The sequence below is a fragment of the Xenopus laevis genome, chromosome 5L (assembly GCF_017654675.1).
Source record: "Xenopus laevis strain J_2021 chromosome 5L, Xenopus_laevis_v10.1, whole genome shotgun sequence".
Taxonomy (NCBI): domain Eukaryota; kingdom Metazoa; phylum Chordata; class Amphibia; order Anura; family Pipidae; genus Xenopus; species Xenopus laevis.
The window spans coordinates 135,173,288-135,200,979 of NC_054379.1; the positions used below are offsets into that span (position 1 = coordinate 135,173,288).

The 27,692-nt window shown below is 39.4% G+C and overlaps 1 protein-coding gene across 1 annotated transcript in view; it reads left to right on the top strand.

Annotated features, from left to right (window-relative positions):
• The first annotated feature begins 1,022 nt into the window (after positions 1-1,022).
• The window catches only part of hdlbp.L (high density lipoprotein binding protein (vigilin) L homeolog), a 29,746-nt gene continuing 3,076 nt past the window's right edge, over positions 1,023-27,692 (top strand). Inside the window, exons 1-24 of the mRNA XM_018263862.1 lie at positions 1,023-1,180; positions 11,240-11,306; positions 11,387-11,487; positions 11,572-11,726; positions 12,711-12,926; positions 18,874-19,080; positions 20,268-20,483; positions 20,849-21,055; positions 21,291-21,398; positions 21,484-21,588; positions 21,767-21,845; positions 23,415-23,554; positions 23,631-23,735; positions 24,397-24,510; positions 24,750-24,836; positions 24,920-25,051; positions 25,199-25,417; positions 25,546-25,767; positions 25,943-26,161; positions 26,280-26,424; positions 26,535-26,680; positions 26,933-27,037; positions 27,227-27,361; positions 27,511-27,654. Coding sequence (XP_018119351.1) covers positions 11,412-11,487; positions 11,572-11,726; positions 12,711-12,926; positions 18,874-19,080; positions 20,268-20,483; positions 20,849-21,055; positions 21,291-21,398; positions 21,484-21,588; positions 21,767-21,845; positions 23,415-23,554; positions 23,631-23,735; positions 24,397-24,510; positions 24,750-24,836; positions 24,920-25,051; positions 25,199-25,417; positions 25,546-25,767; positions 25,943-26,161; positions 26,280-26,424; positions 26,535-26,680; positions 26,933-27,037; positions 27,227-27,361; positions 27,511-27,654 — 3,282 coding nt within the window. The 5' untranslated portion in view covers positions 1,023-1,180; positions 11,240-11,306; positions 11,387-11,411. The remainder of the gene's footprint in view (positions 1,181-11,239; positions 11,307-11,386; positions 11,488-11,571; positions 11,727-12,710; positions 12,927-18,873; positions 19,081-20,267; positions 20,484-20,848; positions 21,056-21,290; positions 21,399-21,483; positions 21,589-21,766; positions 21,846-23,414; positions 23,555-23,630; positions 23,736-24,396; positions 24,511-24,749; positions 24,837-24,919; positions 25,052-25,198; positions 25,418-25,545; positions 25,768-25,942; positions 26,162-26,279; positions 26,425-26,534; positions 26,681-26,932; positions 27,038-27,226; positions 27,362-27,510; positions 27,655-27,692) is intronic.

The following is a 27,692-nucleotide window of genomic DNA, read 5'->3' on the forward strand; positions in this document are numbered from 1 at the left end:
AATAGTCTAATGATTTTTACTTCGAATTCGAAGTAAATTCGAAGTCGTAGCATCCTATCCGATGGTTGAAGTATCCAAAAAATTACTTTGAATTTCTAATTTTTTTACTTCGAAAAATTCCCTCGAATTCACTTCGACCCTTGATAAATCTGCCCCCATGTGTCTGGATTTGATAACCTTATTGTTTTACTTTATACATTAATGCCCTCTTTTTAGTGTACCAATTGGACTATTTTTGGGCTACTTTTAAAATGGCTTTTGGCTAGTTTTTCTGATAGTCTTTGGCTGGTTTTGAAATATAAACCTGGCAACCCAGGGAAGGACCTCCCCTCCATGGTATGTCTCCACAGACCCCAATTACCACTGGCTTGGAAGTCAGAATATCGGTTGCCAATAGCGTTGCTGCCCGGCAAAAATGATGCCCAATGTTATTAATAAGGAAAATAGGGATAAATATATATATATATATCTTTTTCCAGAAAAGGTGGCAACCCTAGTTGCCAAATTTGTAAAGATTCACTCATTTTTATGATCCTGCCAATTGAAAAAGATCCATGGCAGTGCAGAAAGGCTGGGGTTCCCAAAAGGAGGAGGATATCAATACTAAAAGTGAAAATGTCACACTGTTGCCAGTTCTACCTGACAACTAGTATACAACGAATTGTGCCATTTGCACGTTGTTCTTCTAATAGGAGACCATGTGATGATGTGGCTCCTGTGGCAAATGACCTCACGTCCTTCTCCTGCTGCATTCATAACTCTATTGAACTCCTGCTGTCATAAAAAATATCAACAGATATGTGTTCACATCTGGAATGATACTGTTAGGGTCCTGCCCATCTAAATTCCATCTAAATTCCATCTAAAATTCCATCTAAATTCCATCTAAATTCCATCTAAATTCCATCTAAATTCCATCCCATAACACATCCCTTAAATTCATTTGCTCCTCATTGCACCAACTCCATAAAGTTTTCATAAAAAAAAGGCGCATTTCCGGCTCCCCTCCCCTACACGCATTTCCGTTTCCTGTCCCTTGCGTTTCGATCTTTCCCCATCCCCAGGCTGACGTGTCGCGGACAATGACGTTGCTCTAAGTGATAGGTTTAGCCACATTCTATATAAGAAGCTGAGGAGGCGGGTGCTGCTTTCCCCGGCAGTCAGCGGATCGGGACACGGAGTGAGTGTTTACTGGCGGATAAGGCGACACCGGGATAGACCGGTTGTTTTGGGGGAGGGAGAACCTAAGAATCTTTAATAAGAGACTCAAATGAGTATTTTACCTGTAGGAAGAGCGAGAGTCACATGTGTGGGTAGTGGGAGGGCAATGGCTCTTGCCTACGTGGAATAAAATGGGGATAGAATACGTGCTGTGAGAAGTGGGAGCAAACTTGGAATTATTTTGTCACCCACCAGCCTTAAGATTTCTGGAACCCTGTGGTTTCCAACCTCAGACTGCAGTGCCCCTCTCAGCACGTAGCGTCAGCTTATGGATACTCTGGAATGCTGGAACTTGTAGTTCATACACAACTGCAGTGCCTTGGCTTTCAGATGGCTGCTTTAATAGTATTTCGCCTCCCCCTTCATTTAATCAATCATGATGGCTTTTCTAACAAGACCACTATTTGAAGCTGATCAACATTTATTTCTTTATTCATTTACTAATTATGGCTGCTTTAGTGGCCTTTAAACTTTTGAGATTTTATCTTGCTTCAGTTTCGACTCTCCCTGTGCCGAGATAAAGACCCCAGTGAGGGTCGAAACGTAGATTTAAAAAAAGTTCTTTTTTTATCTGCAAAAGTCCCTAGAGTGCAACAGCATTTTTTTTTTTTGCAAACATTCTATATTATTTCTGTTGACACCAGGGCATTATTCCCTTTAAGATGTGTGCAGCAGTCTCATGGACTGATAGATACCCTTTTAACCCTTTGTCTGCTGGTCTAAATGTTTTAGCAGGGAGGTTGTGGGTTTTCTGAGCCCTTGTTGCAGTTTCAACCTTGCAATTGACCTGAGCTTGATTGTTTTATGTAAGCCAGGCCACTGTGAAATAGCTATGTTCTAAATCCTGGGGAAAAAATTTCCCCTGGGTTTCGTAATAATCATTGTAGCTTCATTATATGACTGTAAGACTACAACTCCTTTGCCTTGTTGTAAAGATATAGGCCACCAATAGAAAGCGCAGCTGTGAATTCACCGTCGTTTACACTTCACATATGTTTTTGGTTTTACTAAACCCTCACTTCCTCCTTTAGTCACAGGGGTTAATTTATGATGGCATTTAAAACCATGTTTATTATTTGAATACACACATTGTAGGCTTTCCCCACTAACCTTAAACCAGAGTTACAGATACTGGGGCTCATTTACAAATACTAGGCATATTTGCATGAGTGCAGTAATCCATAGTGATCAGTAAGCAAGTTGAATTCAAGAGTTTTCTTTGAAATTAAAGCTCGGGTTGCTAAGGGTTACTGCCCCTGTTCAAATTTTAATTAAAGCATTTGTAAATGAGCCTCAGTATCTATCCCTTCCAATGGTTTAAGGTTAGTAGGGAATCGTAAACGTAGTTTTAGATGCAATACTTGTTGGCTGATATGTATACAGAGTTGCGTTTCAGAAACATGAGGCTCTCCTTACATTTCTCCCAAAATATTCTAGGAATTGCCAGTAATCGCAGATTTCTATCCATTTAGTGGGTTGTGGTTGGGGGTGTAATTGTTTAGGGTTGAAAAATTCTAAGAGACAATGTAGTATTGCTGACCTCTCTCGGGCAGTTGCACTTTTTTTTCTTTAACAGGAGCCTTCATTATCCGCTTACTAGTTTGCCTTGCTGTTTTATATGTACCAGCACATGAGGTGTTAAGCATTATACCTAACCAGAAGCAGAGGTTTAACTTCGGTTTCAAGTGGTGACGTTGGCATGAAAAGGCCTAGGGAGGGAGGAGTAAGCTCTTAGCTGAGGGGGAGGTGAAATCTTCCTAATCCATTCCCCAGCTATAGGTGTATATCAAGCACTGCATAGGTAATCTTCTGGGTCAACGTCCATCTTTTTCCATAAAGTGGGCAGATTGTTTTCCACGTCACATTTAAGGGCCAGATTATATTAAAATTCTGATGGTATACAGTGAAGGCTATAGAGGTTTTGATTAGGCGGGGGTACATACAAATCCCTTTCCGGTCATTTTCTAGATTGTCACCCGACGGTTTCTTCACATCACTAAACTTTTATAGTCTAACATATCTTATACATGGGACTGAAATGTAGTCATTATCTAGTTTCTACTTATCTGTCAAAGTATTCTATACTCTAATACAGGTATGGGGGATCCCTTATCTGGAAATCTGTTATTGAGAAAGCTTAGAGCTGCAGGAAGGCCATCTCCCATAAAGTCCATTTCAATAAAATAAATGTTTAAAAAATAATTTTTCTTTTCCTCTAATTATAAAAGTGTATCCTGTGATTTGTCCTAATCAAGCTGCACGAGTCTATTGGTTGCAAAAAAATCCTAATGGGTTTATATAGAATTGCATTTTGTTTTTTATTTTAAGCAGTCTTAATTACAGAAAACAACCCTTATACAAAGAATGGTCATTCTCTATTAAAGATCACATACCTGTAGTATCTAGATCACTCTGCAGTGCTGATTGTTATCCAGCAGTCACAAATATTTTATTAGTAAAGTAGGATGGCAGTTTTTCTTATTTGTTAAAATATATACTTGTGTTGTTTTAGGAGATTAAGGGGAAACATACTCTTGGTTTCAGATTGGCAAATCATATATAGTATGGCTGTTAAATATAAGTTTTCCCCTTTGACTGCATATGTGCTACTAAAGGCACCTTCAATTGAACTTAATGCTTTTCAAATTCCTACATAGCTTGGAAAAAAGATCTAGTGCTAAGATCATTATCACGGTGGGGCATACCACTACACTATACTGCACACAAGTAATTCCACAGATTTATGGACAATCTTAACCTGGCATATATGTATATTTTATAGGCAAGTAAGGGACTCGACTTGTTGGGCTGACATTTACTGTAGCTGAGCAATACAGCCCCATTTGTAATAACCACTGCTAATTCTAATATACAGTATGGATAGTTGGGTCACACTGCATGTTGGTTTGCATCTTTCTGTGCTGGAAGTCTTCTGTATTCATCCCTAAAGCATAGATGTATCTGTGCCAGTTAGCCAAAAGCTGTAACTGATTTTTTTTTCTCTGGTGCCATTTGAGTGATTTTGGTTGAGCTTTTCATGCTGCATATTCATTGAACTTTCCTATTTTGTATTCCTCTGATGGCCTTTCCAAAGGTTCAGATCAAAGTCAATCTGTATTGTCAATAGAAAGCAACTTCTGATTTGGCAATTCTATACTTGAAACCATCAGTAGCGGAGTTCCAGTATTCTTTAGAAATTCTCCCGCTGGTGTTTCAATTTGCTTTTTGGTAACAATCTTGCCTTTAAGATCTCGGAACCAGCCTCGTGCTTATCACTGGGAATAGTAGTGTAATGGTAAAGGTGCTTTGGGCATTACTTGGAATAAGTACGTTGAGAAGAGTGTAAAACAAACAAATGAGAAAGATCCGGATCCAAAATCCCAGGGTAATCGTTACGTTTGTGTGACCTCTGGTTTCTTTTCAGCTTACCGTAAATTCTGTTTGCTTGGCTGGAATCTTGGCTACTACTGCTTTATGTAGTAGAAGGATCTTTTTAGATGTACTTGTAATGGATACCTGGACTTTAATGTGTTTACTTTTGATACTTTGATAAAGTCTTGCATTCCTGTACAAGAAACTGTTTTTGTTGTATTTAACAAACTCTTAAAGGCAGATAAATAGTTGGATTTGTTCAGACTGCACTGCTGCTTTCTCTGGTCTGTGCTGAGCTGGCAGAGAGCTGGCCCTTTAAGTTATCCCCTCCCCCATACCGGTAATACAGGCTGTGCTGAGGTGGCAGTATGGAGGGGCCTGTCCCTGCTAAGCATAAACTTCAGCTGTAACCCTGTTTTCTGGCTGATCCACCAACTCCTCCACCTGCCGACATTCCCTGCTGTTACACGGGTGCATGTGGCCTTTAACCTCCATGCACGCTTGCCCTTAAACTCACGTTTTCCTAGTTTCCTGTTAGAGGAACGCTCTTCCCATACATCAAGTACAGAGTTCTTTTCTGGGCAGGTCATAGTACACAGGCTCGATTCACGGCCATGCACATCTAAAATCTTATGAATTATGTTTTTCATGTGTATTTGTTCATTCTAATGGCAACTGCTAAAGTTTGGCTAGCAAATTTGTGTATGTGTTATTATATATCTGTGTGTGTGCGCAAGGAAGTTTGTACAGGTAGGGTATCCATTACTAAGAAACCCATTATCCAGAAAGCTCAGAATTACGCAAAGGCTTTCTCCCATAGACTCCATTATAGTCAAATAGTCCCAAGTTTTTTAAAATGATTTATTTTTTCACTGTAATTAAAACCATAAATTGTACTTGATCCAAACTAAGATATAACTAAGCCTTATTGTAACCAAAACCAGCATGTTGGGTTTGTTTAATGTTTACATGATTTTCTAGTAGACTTAAGGTGTGAAGATCCAAATTACGGAAAGATCAATTATCCAGAAAACCCAGGTCCTGAGCATTCTGGATAACAGATCCCATACCTGTACTTATTTTCAGCTGCCGACCTCTGTGTACACATTTTTAAAAGTGATCATAAAGAATATTTGCTCTGATGTGCAAAAGAGAAGGAACAATTCTCGCCCCTTTGGGTGCAGTATTTGTTTGCTCCCCCCTCTCTCCATTTTTTCACAGTTATATGAAAACATGGTCAGTTCAGTTGTTTTCAGATTGTTCACCAGAAATAGACTTTTTTCAATTACTGTTCATTATTTATTTTTTACTGTTTTTTCAATATCTAAGTTTAAAGTTTAATTCCCCTGTCTCTGGTGTTTGAGTCTGACAGCTCAGTAATTCAGGTGCAACTCTGAGCTGTTACAATTTTGCAACATTTAGTTGATACATTTCCCAGCAACATCTTGAGTGTTAACAACTATTGTATCAATTCTAACAGCTGCCTTTAATGAAACTCTGCACAGCAGGGACAAAGATAAGAAATGTAACCACTAAATGTATCAATTTAGATCAGTTTAGAGGGTCGGAGACCCCCCCCCCCCAGAGCTGCTTTAGAAGGTGACAAATGACACTTTACACTTGACTATTAGAAAAACGGTCACACATAGAAAATAGAAAGCATTTCGAAAAAGTCTATATTCCTGGTGAACTATCTGAAAACAATTAGGTGTTTGAAGGTGAACAACCTCTTTAACAAAGTCAGATAGAAATGTGGCACATTATGATTAGTAAAGCTATGCTTCACAATAGCTGCCCAGACCCCACTGAGCATGTGCGTGTCAGTCCTGACAAAATCAAATATGGTGGCCCTCTGTGTCGGTTTTAAAGGCCCATTACTGTTATAGGGCTGCTGAACCTTTAGACGGGTGCATTAAGCTCCGTATATAAAATACAGAATTTATAGCCATATTTGGGTTTAGTTCTCCTTTAACTATATTTTGTATAGGTTTCAGTGCTTCATTTATTCAGTAACACAGACAAATTAAATTGTCTTAAAGTAATTCAAATAAGATGTACTGCGCTGGTACAACTGGTGTGTTTGCTTCAGAAAGACTACTATAGTTTATATAAACAAGCTGCTGTGTAGCCATGGGGGCAGCCATTTAAACATGATATGGACCACGCATACGTAGACAAATGAGGGTTTTTGCTCTCAGCTTAATCAATATATTGAGCAACCCTGGTCCAATAATGGCAATGCAATCATTTTGACCTGTGTACGGGCATCTTGAATTTTTCTCCTGTGTAATATTTATAAACTGGAATATATGGCAATTGTATATTTTGTCCGTGTTCTGAGAAACGGTGTATTTTGGCAGTCTTGCTGAGAAACTTAAGTTTTAGTTGATTATTTACTATATTCAGCATTGGGACTTTGCCCCTGATGTGAGGCACTGGCCCCTTTCCCTAAAGCTGTTTGCTGAATAGAGCAATGCAGTAGTAGCGATTGCATGCATGAGTATAGTAGTATGCAGATTAAAGGGCAAGTTCACCTTTAAGTTCAATTTTAGTATGTTATAGAATGGTCCGTTCTAAGCAACTTTTCAATTGGTCTTATATTTTTGTATCATTTTTGACTTCTTTACCTTCTTCTGATGCTTTCCACCTTTCAAATGGAAGGTACTGACACCATCTAAAATACAAATGCTCTGTAAGACTACAAATCGATTGTTATTGCTACTTTTTATTACTCTTTCTATTCAGACGCTCTCCTATTCATATCCCAGTCTATTTTTCAAATCAATGCATGGTTGCTAGGGTAATTTGTAGTCTAGCAACCAGGTTGCTAAAATTGTAAACTAGAGAGCTGCGGAATAAAAAAAAAAAGAAAACTCAAAATCCAAAAATAAATTAAAACCAATTGTGAATTTTCTCAGAATATCACTCGCTATATCATACTAAAAGTTAGATCGAAGGTGAACAACCCCTTTAAGATATCCAGAAATAAGGAGTGCTGAGGGAGTAGCTGCCCTAAAAGGAACTTTCAAGTTAGACAGCTTGAGCTTTAGGCACTTTCTTGATCATTCATTCTAGCAATAAATGCTGATGTTTTTTTAAAGGGCAAGATAGGCCTGCTGGTCTACAGCCCTGAAAATGTTTCCATGTTTCTTGCCTCGTGTTTTAATGTCCATCAAATTGTTCCCTTTTTATACCTTTTGTCTTCTGTCCTATCAACAATAAAAGATGCTACCAGCAGGCAGTCCACCAGCAGTTCCAGAGGTTTCCTTTCAGGTCAAGCCTGTGCATAGAGTTCTGCAGATGGAATTTGTTGATCTTTGTGCAGGAGCGAGGGACTTCTGTGAGCAGAACCTGCAGAGATCCCCCGAGACTGCACCTGCCCCAGAGAAACAGAAGCACATCTGCATTTGTCCCTATCAGTGCCCGTTGAGGGCTATAAATACTCTTGATACACTGACTTGTTTATCCAGATTTTATGAAAGGGGTTGTTCACCTTTAAATTGTCTGAGACAATTTGCAATTGGTTTTAATTTTTTATTTGTGGTTTTAAGTAATTTAGCTTTTTATTCAGCAGCTCTCCACTTTGTATTTTTAGGAATCTGTTGCTAGGGTCCAAATTACCCTAGCAACTATGCATTGATTTGAAAAAGAGCTAGGGAAAATGAATAGGAGAGACCTAAATAGAAAGAGGAGTAATACATTGAGGCTGTAACAATAATTTTGTAGGCTTACAGAGCATTTGTTTTTAGATGGGGTCAGTGACCCCCATTTGCAAGCTGAAAGGAGTCACAAGAAGAAGGCATATAATTAAACTACAAAAGAAAAAATGAAGGCCAATTGAAAAGTTTCTTAGAATTATCCATTCTATAACATACTTAAAGTTAACTAAAAGATGAACCACCCCTTTAACTCTGGCTATAACTATACTTTTTATCTTATTTAAATGTAGAGTATTCTTTCCCATTTTTATTAGTATTATTTCCTTCACATTTTATTTGGGTGTTTCTGTTTATTTTGTATGGATTACTGGTAAATATTTGTGATGTCTGAATAGCTTGTACCGGTTATTGCATGAATACATCAGGAGCAGAAGGGGAGGAATTGTCAGCTGCCTGCTCGCATCTGTTTCACATCAAGACAGCCCCTGCATGTAGAAATGGTGGAGCTGCAGTTCAGCAGAGATGTTGCAAGCTATGGACTAACTGGAAGTAGATACTTTATTCATTACATGCACTCAGTCTCATTAATGGTGTCACCATTAGCAATGCTATAGAGCTCTGCCGTGAGGCTCTGGGGTAGGAAGTGATGAAAATTGTAATTTAGTATCTGAAGGAAATCTATTTGCCCATCACTTATGTAGGTAGTAGGTTCAACCATGCACACTACTGTGTGCATTGTAAGTTGTTTTCTCCTGTTTCTTTCATGAAGCTTCGGGTATTTGTTTCAATGTATGTATATATAACTATTTATAAAGCGCTACTAGGATATGTGGCACTGTATCCCCATATAGGGAGGGCAAGCAGAATCCCGTTATCCAGAAAGCTCAGAATTTCAGAAAGGCCATCTCCCATAGGCTCAATGTTATCCAAATAATCCAAATTTTTAAAAATGATTTCCTTGTACTTGATCCTAATTTAAGATATAATTAATCCGTATTGGAAGCAAAACCAGCCTATTGGGTTTATTTCACGTTTAAATGATTTTCTAGTAGACTTAGGGCAGGGGCAGATTCGGGGAGATTAAGTTGCCTCTTCTGCTGGGCAACAATCTTCCCGAACTGCCTTCCGCCTGCTATAATGAGAACGCCTGCGTCAATGCACTCGCGGCACTTCGATTTCCGAAGTTGCCTAACAAGGAAACTTCGGGCGACTTCGGAAATCAAAGCGCCACAAATGCATTGGCGCAGGCGTTTTTCTCATTATAGCAGGGGGAAGGAAGGTCGGGGAGATTCTTTAAGAAAAAAAGAAACCTATCTCCAATAGACTTTAATTAAAACATGTGTACAGTTTTTATAAGAAACCTTACTGTATGCAGTGAAATTATTCCTTCATTTACTGCTGTGGATAGAAATCCCTAACTGCTCTGCAGGGAAACGGTCATACTTATCAACAGCAGGGGGAGCTCCCTGCCTTACTTCCCAGCCATGCAGAACTCAAGCACAAACTTAGTTTGTTTCCCTGTTTTGATAATTAATGACGATCCCTAAGCAGCCCAGACCACACTGAGCATGTGCACAGTCTTGGTCTTGCAAAGATGTTTAACAAAGTTAAAGGATGGTGACCCCCTGTGGCCAACTTTGAAAGCATTAATCATTTGTTTGATTAGGCTTGTGGTGCAGTAAGTTTATGTTTAGTATACAAAATACAGCATTTCTAGCCTTATTCTATTTTAAATTTCACTTCCCCTTTAACGATTCTAGAAGCATATGTGCCTAGTATTTCCGAACTGAAGGTACCAGGGAAGTGGCTTGTATTTGTACTTTATTTGCTGTAATGTGTGAGCTTGTTGCAACACTTACCACAGTTTTTACCCCCTTCCAAATGTTTTTATTTGTATGGAATGAGGTTAAATCAGCCCATAGTTTTGCTTAATATTTAAATAGTGTTCTATGTGGTACTGAAGGATAAAGCAATCACAGGCAATTTAAATACATGCTGTAGCTTTAGTGGCCTGAGGCAATACAAACTGACTGAGTCAGCTGCAGTCATCTTCTCATGCATGGTGACTATTTGTCATCTCATCCTTTAGTCTTGCATTGCAGATGAATAGTACACTAGAATAATACACTACACTGTAGGTATGATGTGTCAGAAGTCTTATCTCCCTGTCAGTAGATTGGAATCTTGCTCCTGCCTTGATTTGAATCAAGATCACCCATGTGCACAAGGTCATACTGGTAGATGTGCTTGATCAAGGCATTTTTTTTAGAGACCATTATGGTAAGGCCACACGAGGAGATTCGGGGAGATTTTGTCGCCTGCTTGTCTTTTGAGCGACTATCTCCCCGAATTGCCTCATCGGTTTTCCCCATATGTTGCAAGGAAAAGTCGCCTGCGCTAATGCACACGCGGCGATGCTTTTTCTATAGTCGCCTGAAGTTGCCTCACTCACTTCAGAAATTGAATTCCGCGAGTGCATTGGCGCTGGTGTTTTCTCATTATAGCAGGGGAAGGCAGTATGGGGAGATTGCCGCCCCGCAGAAGAGGCGATTAGTCGCCAGGCGACTAAATCTCCCCAAATCTGTGGCGACTAAATCTCCCCAAATCTGCCCGTGTGCTAGCTCCCTTATGTTCTTCAAAGCTTATCCGATATCTGCTGTGTAACCTGAGCCTTTTCTCCTTTGAATGGCTGCCCCCATTGCTTCACAGCAGCTCATTAATATAAACAATCATAGTGTTTCTGAAGCAAACAAAGCAGTTTTACCAGTGCAGGGCAACAATGCATTATATTTTTATTACTTTAACACACTTTTTTTATTTTTTGATGTTACTGTTCCTTTAAGCACAGTTGTTCACTTTTGTGCAGAAGTTCACATAAATCTGATGTACCAGGCTGGTTTCATTGGTGGTAGCTGTGTTCTAGTATTATCCACTTATAAACGGATCTGATGTATTCTAAATGTAGATTTACGATTTTCTCATTTTAGAAGCTGGCAGGCTGACAGAAGCGTTCAGCAAACCGGACGGACTTTCTGGCTTTTGACCCTTTAGCTGGTAAATATGCAATGTGCGCTACCCAGTTATTTGTGGGCTAAAATTTAGTTTTGCCTTCCCTAAATGTGCCTTTATTTCAGTGGTTACACGGACTTGCGTGGGACAATGAGCTCGGTGGCGGTACTTACCCAGGAAAGCTTTGATGAGCATCGCAGTGGGCTAACTCATCCATCTGTTGCAGGTCATTGGAATTTCACGTTTACATTCTACTCTCATTGTGTCTTGGTTCTCAATAGAGCTAACATTTCTGGTTTTCATATTGTAGTGGCAACAATTGGCTCAGAGGAAGAGACCGACCCTCCTACTTACAAGGATGCATTCCCACCCCTCCCAGAAAAAGCTGTTGGAAATGAGACTCAAGCTGAACCTGTTGGGGCTTGGAGCAAGATCCGGCCTATCAAGTCTTCCATTATTACTCAGGTCTGTTGGTTTGCATGTTCAGGTCCGTTTGGCTTAGCATGTTTAGAAAGGATAACTTCCATAAATGATCCTAACTTCACTGGGGTGCTGAAGAGTTTAGGGCAAAAGCACTGGAAGGGTGCAGTTGAACTATCCTGGCATAGAAAGGACTCTCTGCGGCCATAATACTCCTTCCAGCAGGCAGTTATACATCTGTCAGAGGCCTTAAAGGAGAACTAAAAAAAGTAGGCCAGAAATGTTGTACATTATGTTTTGGGCTTCTGTACAAGCCCAAGGGAACCAGAGCACTTTAGCAGTAAAAATATGTGTCTCCAAAGATGCCCCAGTAGCTCCCCATCTCCTTTTCTGCCAATTCACTGTACATGCTCTGTGCTGCTGCCACTTACTGAGCTTATGGGCTGACTCACAATATACAGTATACATAGAATATAAATATCACAATATAAGGCTGATTAGTAATTAATACAGTTAATTACTACATGGCAGCTCAGAAACTAGTGCAACTAGCATCAGCCCTGAAGCATCAGTTTATATTACAGGCCAATCTCATTTTCTGCTTGATAATTTGCAATGACCCCTAAGCTTAGCTTCTCAACAGCTGCTCCGAGCCCACTGAGCATGTGTCACAGACAATTGACAAGATGGTGACCCCCTCTGACAAGTTTGAAGTCCTGTACAAGTTTGAAGGCCTATTGAGAAGCTGAAACTTTAGTCTGGTGCAACAAGTCCAGTGTATAAAATATGGCATTTTTAGCCATATTTATGTTTTAGGGTTTAGTTCTCTTTTAACAGGTTACTGATTAGGTACATAGTTGTGTGTGTGTGTGTGTGTGTGTGTGTATATATAATGAAATGGCAAAGTTAATCAAGTTGATTACTTTTGCCTTCCTAGCTATAAACTTCTATTGTGAAGGGGAAATGTAGTCCTGTTTTGGTTTTAGTAGACAACTGTAATTAATTAATTTATTTTTCACCTCAATCTAGGTGTTCCATGTTCCCCTAGAAGAGCGCAAGTACAAGGACATGGCTCAGTTTGGGGAGGGGGAGCAGGCCAAAATCTGCCTAGACATCATGCAGAAGACTGCGGCTCATCTGGAGCTTTCTCTGGCAAAAGATCAAGGCTTGTCCATCATGGTATCTGGAAAACACGACTCTGTAATGAAGGCACGGAAAGAGATAGTGACTCGACTGCAAACCCAGGTGAGAGGGTAGTGATTTGTGTGTGACTTGACTGTTTATACTTCAGGAAAAAAAGCAGTAACCTTGGCATCCTTGTGGGTTTAGTGCATTCCTGGTGTCTCCAAGGGTTCGGTGCAGTGGGAAATGTGTTTTTGTGGAGATGATGCAATGAGAGCCCCTGAAGATCAATTTAGCAGCCCTGCTTGGGGATCTGTTAACATCTGCCAACCCCAAAGGGCTGTAAATATATTAATGTGAACAGTATTTCCAGATGCTTTGCATTTGTATTAGTCTGCTAAAGCTAGCCCTGTTTAAAGCTCAATGGCTATCTCGTACTATTAGTCTATATCTTAATTCTGTCATTTAGAGATGTGCAACATGTAGACCTCCAGAAGTAGCCAAACTAGCATTCTCATGGTGACCTTTGCGTGTAGTACTAGTACTGTCATAATTGGGATTAAGAAATTACAGTAGAACCCCTATTTTACGTTTTTCAGGGGACCAGAGAAAAATGGTGTAAAGTGAGGTAAATGTATTATGCATAATAGGTGGGACCACAAAACAGGGGATGCAAAATAGAGGTTCCACGGGTGGTGTGAGGGGGGGGGGGGTTTCGACATGACAGGAGAGTGGCCTATTTATTAGGGATGCACCGAATCCACTATTTTGGATTCGGCCGAACCCCCGAATCCTTAGCAAATGCATATGCAAATTAGGGGTGGGAAGGGGAAATCTTTTTTTACTTGTTTTGTGACAAAAAATCACAATTTCCCTCCCCACCCCTAATTTGCATATGTAAATTAGGATTTGGATTCGGCCAGGTAGTAGGATTCGTCCGAATGCGGAAAAAGACTGAATCCCTACTATTTATCATGCTGTGTAAAAAGTGGAATGAAGCATTACCGGGGATGATTACTGCAACTTACTCCTCACAGGTATTCCAACAAGTCACCTTTCACAACTCCAATCTGTTCTAAACGCGGCCGCTAGACTCATTCATCTAGCTCGCCGCTCAACATCAGCTGCTCCCATATGTATGTCCCTTCACTGGCTCCCAATCTCTTCTAGAATCAAATTCAAATTACTTACACTCACATTCAAGGCCCTTAATAATGAAACCCCTCCCTATATTTCATCTCTAATCTCCAAATACACTCCTTCACGAAACCTACGCTCTGCTTCTGATCTTCGCCTCACTTCTCCTCTGGTCACTTCTGCCCATTCTCGTCTACAAGACTTCTCTCGGGCTTCTGCTTTTCTCTGGAACTCTCTGCCACAAGCTGTCAGACTTTCTCCTTCCTTCCAAACTTTCAAGCGCTCCTTAAAGACCCATCTGTTTAAAGAGGCCTATTCGTTGTACCTTAATTAATCATTGCTATATCAAAAATGACAAAGTGTTTATACAATCCTAATGTCTCAATTGTACCCTAACCTTTTAGTTTGTAAACCCTATTGTACTCTGTAATCCTTGTCTGTTATCCACCATTTATTCCCTGTTTGCTATAACTGCAGTAAAGCACTGCGTATCTTGACAGCGCTATATAAATAAATGATGATGATGATGATGATGATGTTGCCCAGAGCATCCAATCGGCAATTAGATTTCAACAGTTGGCAACCAATCCGATCTTTGATTTTGTTTTCTATGAGCAACATCACCAGTATCACTCCATTTTTTTTCATTTTTATTTTTTTACACTTCATGATAAATAGACCTCTGGCAGTTTGGAACTGAGATCTCCTGACTGACCACCCTCCATACTCTGTGGGGCAATTTTATGAAGCCGATTAGTAAATTAGAATTTTCGAGTTTCAAAATTCACACAATCAAATTTCAATCCCCCTTTTCAAATGTAAATTCAAATGTGAGATTTATCACAACTCGACCATGGAAAAAGTCCTAATTCGAATATTTGGCACCTGCCGAGTTCATATACAAGTCCATGGCAGAGGTCCATTGAGCCATTTGGAGATGTTAATAGCCTTCCTGACATTCAAGGTTTTTTTTTTTTTTTTTTCGGGAGAAAACGAATCTAATACGATTCAAATTTTCTGGTCAGAACCATTTGCTCAAATATTAGACATTTGAATTTCTTCTTAAATAACCTCCCAGTCAAATTGTGAGTATATTCAAATTAAAAAAAAAAAAAATTTGCATGAATTTGAAATTCGACCTTTGATAAAAGGGCCTCTGAGTGGTCTTATTCGTGTTCTCAGAAGGTGGATTGGGACATGTGTAATTTAAGGGCTATTCCACACGGGGAGATAGCCACGCGTTTGCGGTCGCGGCGACAAAGCGCCGCGACCGGCGCAGGCGACAGTTTTGTATGGGCGCCTATGTAAAAACGCCTGTGCTAACCACACGAGGCGATGCGCTTTTCAACAGTCGCCTGAAAATGCCTCGCCAGGCTTTTTCAGGCGACTGTTGAAAAGCGCATCACCTCGTGATCGCTTTGTCGCCGCGACCGCAAACGCGTGGCTATCTCCCCGTGTGGACTAGCCCTAAGTGTTGCCTACACGCTGGCTTTGGGAGGCTTTTCCTCCAGGTGGGTGTTTTAGCCAATGAATTTCTTGGCCCACACAGTATCCCCAATGTATAAAAGAGAGAAGGCAATTTCTGTACTCAAATTCATTCCTTTTGTTTTCCATTCATAGACCTTTTTGGAGGACCCTGTTTTTTCCTCACTAGTTATGCAGCAGGTTTAATGTATATAATTTCCTTTGTTTTGGTTCTGTCAATGGTGGGTTCATGGATGGATCATTCTTGTTCCTTTGGGCTATTCTACTCTGATTTATGTTTTTTTGTTCTGCTATGGAGCTCAAGGGCAGGTGTTATCTGGCAGGGGATAAAGTCCAGAGATAGGCAGTTTTTTTTTTTAACCTGATAGTGTCCACTCTCCTGATTAACCAGATCTGTGTTCTGTGTAGTAGAAGCGAATGCATTTGCAATTCCTGTTTAAGGGCAGAGACACGGACTGATTCGGGGAGATTAGTCGCCGGAAACTAATCTCCCCAAACTGCCTTCTCCTGCCTTCCTGCTGGCTAGAATGTAAATCGCTGGCGTGATGGCACTCAGAGCGCTTCATTTTCCGAAGTTTGCTTCACGAGGAAACTTCGGGCGACTTCGGAAAACAAAGTGCACAGAGTGCCACCCCACCGGCAATTTACTTTTTAGCCAGCGGGAAGGTAGTTCGGTGGAGATTAGTCGCCCCGAAGAAGGAGATTTGTCGCTGGGTGACTAATCTCCCAGAATCTGCCGGTGTGTCTCTGCCCTAAATAAAAGACCTGAACTTAATGTCATGCAGTAGTTAGGAACTTGGAATACTGGTTTAAGAAAAATAAAACACACACACACTTCTTGTACTTGAGGTTTAACATTTTGGGATTGAGCTGATTTTTTTTTTCCTTTGAAGCAAAACATAGATAGGAGGCAGCAGTATTTAAACTGTCAGATTGAGGGCTTGAGTGATGCTGGCATGTAAAATTATATTGTGCTGTTGTTTGTGGCAATGTCATGGGTGAATTGTCTAGCGATTCCGTAACACTGCCACACGGATATAACCTCACGTCATATTTATAGTGATTGATATATATATATATATATATACAGGAGTCTAGTCTGTGCGCAATATATATATATATATATATATATATATATATATATATATATATATATATATATATATATATATATATATATATATATATATATATATATATATATATATATATATATATATATATATATATATATATATATATATATATATAATATAGCGCACAGACTAGACTCCTGTGTTTTCCAGCGTCTTAAAATCTCTGACCTGCTGTTGCTGCTGACCGCAACACTAACTAAGTGATGTGTGTTTCATCCACAGGCTCAGGTGCTTTTTCTAAATGTTCTCTCAAACTCAGTCCTTTTTAAAACGTTGCCTTTGATATTTGGTTTTTGCAACAATTGCACATCTTATCAGGCTAGCAACTAGCTTTGAACAGCGCTTATAAATAAGCTGGCGCTATATAAATGTTGATAGTCCACAAGGAAGTCAAGCAGTACAAATAGAAACACATGGACAGCGCTGTAGCTATGGTAAACCTAATGGCAGCTCCTAGTCTGTTTAAATGCAAATATGTACTGGTTTAAAACCCGTACGAGATACAGGTATGGTATCCATTATGTGTAAACCGGTTATCCAGAAAGCTTCAAATTACGGAAAGGTCGTCTCCCATAGACTCAATTTTATCCAAATAATTCAAATTCTTAAAGGTTTTCCCTTTTCTCTGTAATAATAAAACCGTAGCTTGTACTTAATACAAACTAAGATCTAATTAATCCTTAATGAAAGCAAAACCAGCCTCTTGGATATATTTTAATGATTTTCTATTAGATTTAAATGGGTTGTTCATCTTTTGAGAGCTTTTAGTATGACGTAGACCATGATATTCTGAGACAACTTGCAATTGGTATTCATTTTTTATTATTGAAGGTTTTTGAGTTATTTAGCTTTGTATTCAGCAGCTCTTCAATTTGCATCTTACACGATCTGGTAACTAGGGCCCAAATTACCCTAGCAACCATGCATTGAGTTGAATAAGAGACTGCCATATGAATAAAAGAGGGCCTGTATAGAAGGATCCGTAATAAAAAGTAGCAATAACAATACATTTGTAGCCTTACAGAGCATTAGTTTTTTGAAGGGAGTCAGCGACGCTGATTTGAAAGCTGCAAAGAGTCAGAAGAAGAAGGCAAATAACTATAAAACTATAAAAAATAAATGAAAACCAATTGAAAAGTTGCTTAGAATTTGCCATTATAGAACATAATAAGTTATCTTAAAGGTGAACCACCCCCTTTTAAGGTATGAAGATCCAAATTCAAGAAAGATCCGTTATCCGGAAAACTCCCCGAGTATTCTGGATAACTGGTCCCATACCTGTACTTAAATGCATATTGTAAAATACATTACAGTAAAAAGATTTATATATTCCAGGCAAATTTTCTGTTCTGCAGCCTAGGCTACTACATGGATTGCATTCTCTTTATTTATCTCTTAATTATTGGAAAGCCGCAGGTCCCGAGCATTCTGGATAACAGGTCCCATATCTATATTAGGAAATTTATATACTGTATGCTTTCATATATGACATATTTAGGAATGTATGTAACTTCCCATGTGCCATTGGCCTTGGAGCAATGGAAAATCTTGGAGTTTTTCCCTGGCTATTTTTATATAGCGCCAGTGCATTTACACAGTGATGCGTTTTATTAGAATCCAATTTAACCAAGCTGTATGTTTTCTGGAGTGTGCGAGTAAACCTACACAAAAGACAATCTGGTTGAGGATAGCGCTAAGGACCTTTAGTGCTGCAAGGCAGAAATACTACCCCATGAGCCGTAAAGAATTGGAAATGTTGTTGATTTGGCATAATTTCCTTTGCTAACAAAAGAAGATGATGGTAGATATTTTGGGTGAGTTTTTAGCAAGGGAATACATGTGATGGTGAAAGCCTCAAGAAATTACTCTTTGTGCTATTGCACTTAGAAGACTGGTGCACCAAGGAAAAGGCAAGTAGAAAAGTGTTAAAAAAAATTTTTTGGTTCACTAAATTACACTCGCAAAATGTGTTTTAATACAGGCCCGTTCATAATTTTGTTGCGTGATAGGATTCCTTTGGCTATTCCAACTGTATACTGCCAAAGTCTCTTGCATAGATTTGTCTGTTAGGTATATGCTCATGTGTGACCTTCCAGACTAATGCACTGCCAAAGAATGAGGTCTGTGATGTAATTACATACTCTGTTCATTGTGAATTCTTTTTCATTAAATGGTAAAATCGAAAGGCTCGTGTTTAGGCTTCTGATATAAAAAGAAAATGTGCATTCTTCCAGTCATGTTGTAAAAATCTGCGTCCAGCTTGATAGATAATTTTACTCAAAAACAACCTGCCAATTACTTTGCTATTTCAGGCTTCTGCTTCTGTCGCTATCCCGAAGGAACACCACCGCTTTGTGATTGGTAAGAACGGAGAAAAGTTACAGGACCTTGAACTGAAAACCGCCACCAAGATTCAAATCCCCCGGCCTGAAGAAGCCAGTAATCAGATTAAGATCACTGGCACTAAGGAGGGCATCGAAAAAGCACGGCACGAGATTCTCCTCATTTCTGCTGAGCAGGTATAGAATTTTTGCCCCCCCCCCTTTTTTTCTCTCTTGTTTAGCATTTAAGTGGGTAAACAGAGTATTTTACGGGTAGGATCAGATATAGTTTATATAACGAGAAATGCTTTTTTTGTTTTGTGCTGCCGCTCAAATGCCCCTCTCTTTGTGTTTTGCTTATCTCACTCTTTTTAAACGCAAGTCAACCCCAAAATAAAAATTTGCCCAATAAAAGAAAACCTAATTATCAGCAACTTTCCAATATACATTGTTTAAAATATTTCAGTGATTTTTAAAAACAAATACAGTATTGATGAAGGCAACATTTGCCTTACGCCTGGTTGTTACTTTTTAAACAATGTTGCAACAGTCTTGGTTCCCCCAGCAAAGACAGGCCTTTAAATCAGCTGCCTTGTCTTATATTGTATCAACAGTCTGAGTCTCCAGGGCAGAGAATTAGACAGGGACAGACAAACACGGATTTCAATAGCAATACATATACAAATACATTGAAAACCATGGACAATTTGGAATGAATGTATATTGCAAAGTTGCTCAGAATTATATTTTCTTTTATTAGTCAAAAACATTTTTTTGCAGGAGAGTTGACCTTTCCTTTAAGGGGATACACATTTTAAATCGATATGTGGTCAGGGCTGAGTATAATAATAATAATAAAAAAAAGCCAATAGTTATCTTATTACTTGGCAGTAGCATCTTTTCAAGAATGATTTGGCTTTTTAAAAGGTCAAATCAACATACAGTATAATTAGATTAAATATGTAAACGCCGTACAAGAACAACTCTTCTTACACACAGCACCAGTTTAAATATTTAATACTCTTAAACTTAAACCCACATTTGCAATGAAGAGTTTTGCCTGCCAGAGGAGCACTGCTCATCTCAGTCCCTAGCACGTTTCCTTCCCAAATCATAGCCACAGCCTCCCCCACAAATTCAATGACCGTTCTAACAATCTCTCCTCATAAGTGCTCACCCCTGGGACATCTATGCAGCTTCTTCTGTATCCCATTCTCCCCTGCCATGTCTGTTTCCTTACAACTAAATTACCCCTCTCCGGTACACTGGCAAATGTTTTTTTTTGTCCCTATTATCTTAAAACGTTTGAAATGTGTTAAACATTGCAAAATACCATAAGTGTATTTTTAAAATGCAATAATAATGCACAATATTTCTTTCACCAGGATAAAAGAGCAGTGGAGCGTTTTGAAGTTGAAAAGGCCTACCATCCTTTTATTGCTGGACCTTACAACAAAGTGGTGACTGAAATAATGCAAGAGACTGGAACAAGGATTAACATCCCTCCACCTAGTGTGAACAAGACTGAGATTGTTTGCACAGGGGAGAAAGAACAGCTGGCACAGGCAGTGGCACGGATTAAGCAGATATATGAAGAAAAGGTGGGGAAGGTTTTTTTTTTAAGTTTTCTGTTTTACACAATTCTATTTTACACAATTTAACAAACATGCATACTTTGTAGAAGTTCCAAATGTACAGGACTGTTGCATCTAGTTGTCCCTTTTCTCTAGTCTTAAATTGTTTTAAATGTAACTGGTTTTGGTAGAATGTAACTTTGAAGGTTTACCAGGTACAGGGCAAACATGCTATGACTAAAACAAGAGGTGACCCAGGTACCTTTGGATATTTTAGAAGTGCAAAAACACTTTTTAGTTAAAACAGTGGTGAGGCGTGGGCATGATTTGGCAAGTCTCCTCCACTTGTCATGTGGAATAGGGTGGTGTTTAACTCTTTGTTGTCTTTGCAGAAGAAAAAAACAACCAGCATTGCTGTAGAGGTGAAGAAGTCTCAGCACAAGTATGTCATCGGTCCCAAGGGCAATAATCTTCAAGAGATCCTGGAGCGTACTGGGGTGTCTGTGGAGATTCCCCCAAGTGATAGCAGCTCAGAGACTGTGATACTACGTGGAGAGCCTGAAAAACTGGGGCAAGCCCTTACTGAAGTGTATGCCAAGGTGAGTACAGTACTGCATTTGCACATGTTCAATATTCTGTCACGATATGATTTATCTTGTAGAAATTTGTGCTTTAAGAACCCAGCAGACCATGGGCAGCTATTTTATGCCGACAAGTATGTGTAAAAATTGCTTCATTGTGTCACAGAGGAGGGTTTAAAATCATCGTAGAATCTGACTTGTTTATTGGAAGTTGTAACATTTATAGTAACCATTGTAAAATACTTGTTTTCAGGCAAACAGCTTTACAGTGGCTTTCGTCTCTGCTCCTTCATGGCTGCATCGGTTTATCATTGGCAAAAAAGGACAGAACCTGGCAAAGATCACACAGCAAATACCAAAGGTAAGTTTATAAATAAAATGCAGTGAGATGCAGGACTTCGATGCTTTTTTTCCCCTTTATTCTTATTCAATTCTTTCTTATTCAGGTGCATATTGAGTTTACAGAAGGGGAAGACAAAATATCTCTAGAAGGCCCTACAGAGGATGTAACTGTGGCTCAGCAACAGTTGGAAGCCCTAGTCAAGGACCTGGTAAACTTTTTTTTCTCTTTTTGATCATCTTCTGAACCCTAGGCAGCACCAGTGCCTGAGCTTTATATGCTGTCTGCTTTGACTGTGCTCAGTGCGTTCACTTTTCCATAACAAAAAGCTGTTTGACACACAGTGCACATTCAGTCCTGAACTTTTTTTCCTCTTTTGGTCCATTCAGATTTCCCGTATGGATTATGCAGAGATAAACATTGATCACCGTTTCCATAGGCATCTTATTGGCAAGAGTGGTGCAAAAAGTAAGTGAAGGTTTTAAAAGCCAAACATCGCATTTAGATCCAGTGGGGGAAAATGGGTTCATTATAGTTTGCTTTAAAGGGGACCCGTCACCCAACAAAAATTATTCAAAATCCTATTTTATCACATTAGTCAAGCAAAATGAACTTTAATTACACTATATAAATTATTTGAATCTTGTTTCCTTCAGTCTGGGAATTCATAATTACAGCAGGCAGCAGCCATTTTGTGCACACTGTTATTAAGCAAGCCTTGCATCATCTCAGAATCTTGTTTGTGCACCAGAATGGGGGACCCGATGTCCATCCCCATGCACTGGCTACACAATTAAATGGTAAAGAGAAAGGGGGAATGTGTGGAGAGCAGTTACAGAAGTGCTGAATGGAAAGTGAAAGTAATTGTCTGCCCCGCCTCTATGCCCAGGGCATAGAGGAGGGGCAGAAAATATTTGATCAACAGCTGAGATTTTTAAATGAGTTTACAACAGCTATGAATGCTTTAATAAAAAATAAAAATTGGTTTTCATGTTTAATTATTGTACAGATTTTTGTGTCTGGGTGACAGGTCCACTTTAAAGTCAGGTTTAAATCAGAATGGTTCCTTTTATTTTGAACCTGTTCTGTATTCATATTAACAATAATACCTCAACAGAGTGTCCATGTTTGATACTCCTAGAAACAGTATAATCCTTTAGAAAAATCTCCTTTACCTCACCTGCCAGTGCCCAGAAACCATTAACCTTAATATATAAATAAGAACTTTGGGTGTTAGAATAAATTGCGCTAAATACAAAGCACTCCAGGATTGCACCAAACTTTAGGGTGAGGACACACAGAACTACTAGTAGCAGCTACTGGTCATGGCTACAAAATAGACTAGTGATAATTGGCTTTGCTAAGACACTACATTTGTTTTAGCAGAGGCTCAGTATTGCCTATGGCAGGCCATTCTTTGGCATATTGTAGCTGCTACTAGTAGCTCTGTTTGTCTTCATCCTTGGGCTGATTCATTAAGGGTCGAATATCGAGGGTTAATTAACCCTCAATATTCGACTAGGAATTGAAATCCTTCGACTTCGGATATTTAAGTCGAAGGATTTAGCGCAAATACTGCGATCGTACGTTCGAAGGATTATTCCTTTGATCGAACGATTAAATCCTTTGAATCGAAGGATTTTAATCCAACGATCGAAGGAATATCCTTCGATCAAAAAAACTTAGGAAAGCCTATGGCTAACATTGACTTCGGTAGCTTTTAGCTGCCGAACTAGGGGGTCGAAGTTTTTTTTAAAGAGACAGTACTTCGACTATCGAATGGTCGAATTGTCGAAAGATTTTTAGTTCGAATCCTTCGATTCGAAGGTCGAAGTAGCCCATTCGATGGTCGAAGTAGCCCAAAAAATACTTCGAAATTCGAAGTTTTTTTACTTCGAATCCTTCACTCGAATTTAGTGAATCGGCCCCTTAGTGTAGGGATCTGGCTGGATCATGGGCTTCATGGGTCTGGGATCAAAGAGTGGTCGACTCCACTAGGTTGATTGCTTATATGTGACTTTTTATTTCATATTGCAGTTAACAAGATTAAGGAACAGTACAAAGTGTCTGTCCGAATCCCCCAGGACAGTGAGAAGAGCAATCATATCCGAATTGAGGGTGACCCTCAGGGGGTGCAACAAGCAAAGAAAGATCTTTTGGAGTTAGCATCACGTATGGTGAGTTGAAACTTGTACCCTCTCACTTTCTTATGAAATCCCTCTTTCCCCATAACTTATATTGTTGCTCTTGTAGGAGAATGAGCGCACAAAGGATTTAATCATTGAGCAAAAGTTCCATCGGACAATCATTGGCCAAAAGGGTGAGCGCATCCGGGAGATCCGAGAAAAATTCCCAGAGGTAAGTTAAGTCTTATCTTATATATGGGAACTGGGCAAGTCTTTACCAATAAAAGGGGTAAATGTAGAGTATTCTAAAAGGGGGTGTACACCTTTAAAATAACTTTTAGGTTGCAGTTTGTCTTCATTTTCTTATTTGTGATTTCTTTTAATTATCTAGCTTTTTGCTCAACCGCTTAAAATTTCAGTAGCTGTTTGCTAGGTTCCAGATTACCCAGCAACCAGAAACTCATTTGAATGAGACTAGAATATGGATAGGAGAGGGCCTGAAAAGAAAGATTAATTAAAAGTTACAATGACAAACATTGTAGCCTTAAAGAGCATTCATTTTTTTTCCCTGTCCTGGGGTCCCCTCACATACTAAAAGTTAACTCAAATTAACTACCCATTTAATTGGTATGCAAAGTAAACATTGGTGCTTAAAAGTAAATTGGTTTATTCACACTGATACATAATTACAGGTTAATCTACCCTGATTATTACCACATTTACAACCATTTATTTCTTCAGTGGATAAATGCAAAAGAAAGGTATCATTGTGCACTGCCTTTAGTTACTGAACTGTTATTTCTCTGCAGTTGTTGCTTTATTGTTAAGTGTGCCCTAAACATGTATGTCGTATTCCCTTTGTGTCCTGAAAAATATTTTCTTTTTTTTCATAGGTTATAATAAATTTCCCTGACCCAACTCAGAAAAGTGACATTGTGCAGCTACGTGGGCCCAAGAATGAGGTGGAAAAGTGTACAAAGTATTTACAGAAGATGGTGTCAGAACTAGTAAGACATTTTACCTAGCTATGCATAAAATATCCACTATTTCATTACTATGTAAACGTTTAATGATACATTGTTCAGTAGTTTTGTACCTTTGGTATTGCAGGGAGGGGCTTAGTGAATATTGATCATGTGACTCATCGTCAAGACCCCTTTGTATCTTATTCTTTGCATATAGTCTGACTGCTTGTCACCAACGTTGCACTATTATATGTCCATTAATGTTGATGCTTGTCTTCTAGGTTGAGAACAGCTTTTCAATCTCTGTGCCGATCTTTAAACAGTTCCACAAGAATATCATTGGAAAGGGAGGTGCCAATATTAAAAAGGTGTGATTCTAGCCTTTATCTGTAAGTGCTCGGCGGTGTATCCTAGAACTACATATTATAACCATCTCGTGGTCTGCTTCTAGATTCGTGAAGAATGTAACACTAAAATTGACCTCCCCGCTGAGAATAGTAACTCTGAAATGATTGTGATCACTGGGAAGAGACCAAACTGTGAGGCTGCAAGAGAGAGAATCTTGGCCATTCAAAAAGAATTGGTGAGTATTCTATTCTTAAATATAAAGCTTCTCTCTTTGTCCTTCATCATGTGATGCCAGAAGTTGTAATTTACTGTGGATATTGTTAACCTAGAAACACAGGATGATGTATACATTCCTTTTTCTGCCCAACTATGTTTGATCCAGGCAAACATCACAGAGTTGGAGGTCAGCATTCCATCCAAATTGCACAATTCCCTCATTGGTGCTAAAGGCAGATTTATCCGCTCAATCATGGAGGAGTGTGGGGGTGTGCACATCCACTTCCCCAGTGAGGGTTCTGGGAGCGATACAGTGATCATCAGAGGACCAGTTCAAGATGTGGAGAGGGCTAAGAAGCAGTTACTGCAGCTTGCCGAAGAGAAAGTAAGATCTGATTACATAATTTTGTTATGCTGTCAATCTAACCAGCAGTAGGCAGTGTATATTTTGAAGACCTAGTTAGCACTGGAATATTCCATGATTGTAAAATATATTGTTGGGGTTTCTTTCAGCAAACAAAAAGCTTCACTGCAGAGCTTAAAGCTAAACCAGAATACCACAAGTTCCTGATTGGTAAAGGAGGAGGAAATATCCGTAAAGTACGCGACCAGACTGGAGCTAGAATTATCTTCCCTACTGCGGATGACAAGGACCAGCAACTTATCACTGTTGTGGGCACTGAAGAGTCTGTGAAAGAGGCGCAAAAGGAGTTGGAGCTCCTGATCAAAAGCCTGGTGAGTCGGAAACTAAACATCTCCTCCTTTCATCAACTTTCACTCCATAATACCAACTTGCTTCTTGAAAGATGGAATGACCTGCTGTGATATTACTTCCCTTAAATATAGCATTGATTTATAATTTTTTATTTTTTTTTTTGTATATTAATGGGCTCAATCTATATTTCCCTAGGACAACATTGTTGAGGATTCAATGTCTGTGGACCCAAAACACCACCGTCACTTTGTGATTCGCAGAGGTCAAGTCCTGAGAGAAATTGCAGAGGAATTTGGCGGTGTGATTGTTAGTTTCCCACGATCGGGAGTTCAGAGTGACCGTGTAACACTTAAAGGGGCTAAAGAATGCGTGGAGGATGCTAAAAAGAGGATTCTGGATATAATTGAAGACTTGGTGCGGGACTTTTCAATTTATCTTACTCCTGTCCCTTTTGTTTGGATGTTAATATCATTTAAGCCATCTCTACTCAAACTGATGGTAGATGTATATTTGTATATTATGTCTTATTCAGGAGGCTCAGGTCACTATTGAGTGCCCGATTACTCAGCGGTTTCATCGTTCCATCATGGGCCCCAAAGGAATTAGAGTTCAGCAGATTACTCGTGAATTCGGAGTGCAGATTAAATTTCCTGACCGTGAGGAAAAACCTGAGGGAGGTGAGTTTTTGACTGACCCATACTGTTCAACTATTGACTGTATTTTTTGTTTTGTTTTGCTAAATGCTGACGGTTTTATATTTTGTTTTGTTTGTTTTTTGCTTCTTCAGCTCCTAATGCAGAGCCTCTTGTACAAGAGAATGGAGATGAAGGAATGGAGCCTAAGTCAACAGATCCCGAATCTCCCAAAAAGTGTGACATCATTCTGATTTCTGGACGCAAAGAGAAGTGTGATGCTGCCAGTGATGCTCTTAAGGTATTTAAAAGCAAATTTTAAAGGCAACATCTAGCATGACCAAAACACCCTCAGATCTTGTGGGGAATAGCTTTCACTCTGGGCTAAAATGTATCCTACAATATGTTTGTGATTTGTATGGCACCTACTGTTATAAGAGCATTATATGCTAACTTCAGTGACCGTAAGTGCTGGTGTGCAATCTGGAAAGTGTGAAGGCAGTGGTTTGGGGATATCCAAGCAGTAAAGCGAATTCTTTGGTTTTCTCCATAGGCCCTTGTCCCTGTCAGCATTGAAGTGGATGTGCCATTTGATCTGCATCGTTACATAATTGGGCAGAAAGGAAGTGGAATTCGTAAGATGATGGATGAATTTGAGGTGAGTAGCTAACCTCTAGATACAAAGTGGGCTCTTCATTTGAGAACCATAAGCTAATTTTAGGCAGGACCTTGTAACACCATCCTTTCTGCTGATTAAGTTTGTCTCTAGAATGTGGAATATTAAAGCTAGCGTAACCTACCACATACATATCTCGGCAAGTTATTAAATTTTCATTTATCATCTCAGGTCAACATCCAAGTGCCGTCCCCTGAGCAGCAATGTGATACAATCACCGTAACAGGACAGTCTACCAATCTAGATCGTGCCAAGGCTGGACTTTTAGAACGAGTGCGGGAACTGCAGGCGGAGCAAGAAGACAGGGTGAGTGATAATTTGATGTCGCTGATCAATGGCGCTGCTCCTGTGATCAGTAGAAATTTGGAATCTGAATGTGCTTTAAATTGTGTAATGTGCTTTGGACTTTAGGGGCTTAAGTGCTAAATCTGCTCTTTTTTTTTTCTTTCTTCTAGGCTTTGCGCAGTTTTAAGTTGGCTGTTCCTGTTGACCCCAAATTTCACCCGAAGATCATTGGTCGTAAAGGAGCAGTGATTAGTCAGATTCGCTCTGACCATGATGTCAATATCCAGTTTCCTGATAAGAATGATGAAAACCAGGTAAGATCTCTGTTGTGTATTTTATAGATGTATCCAAG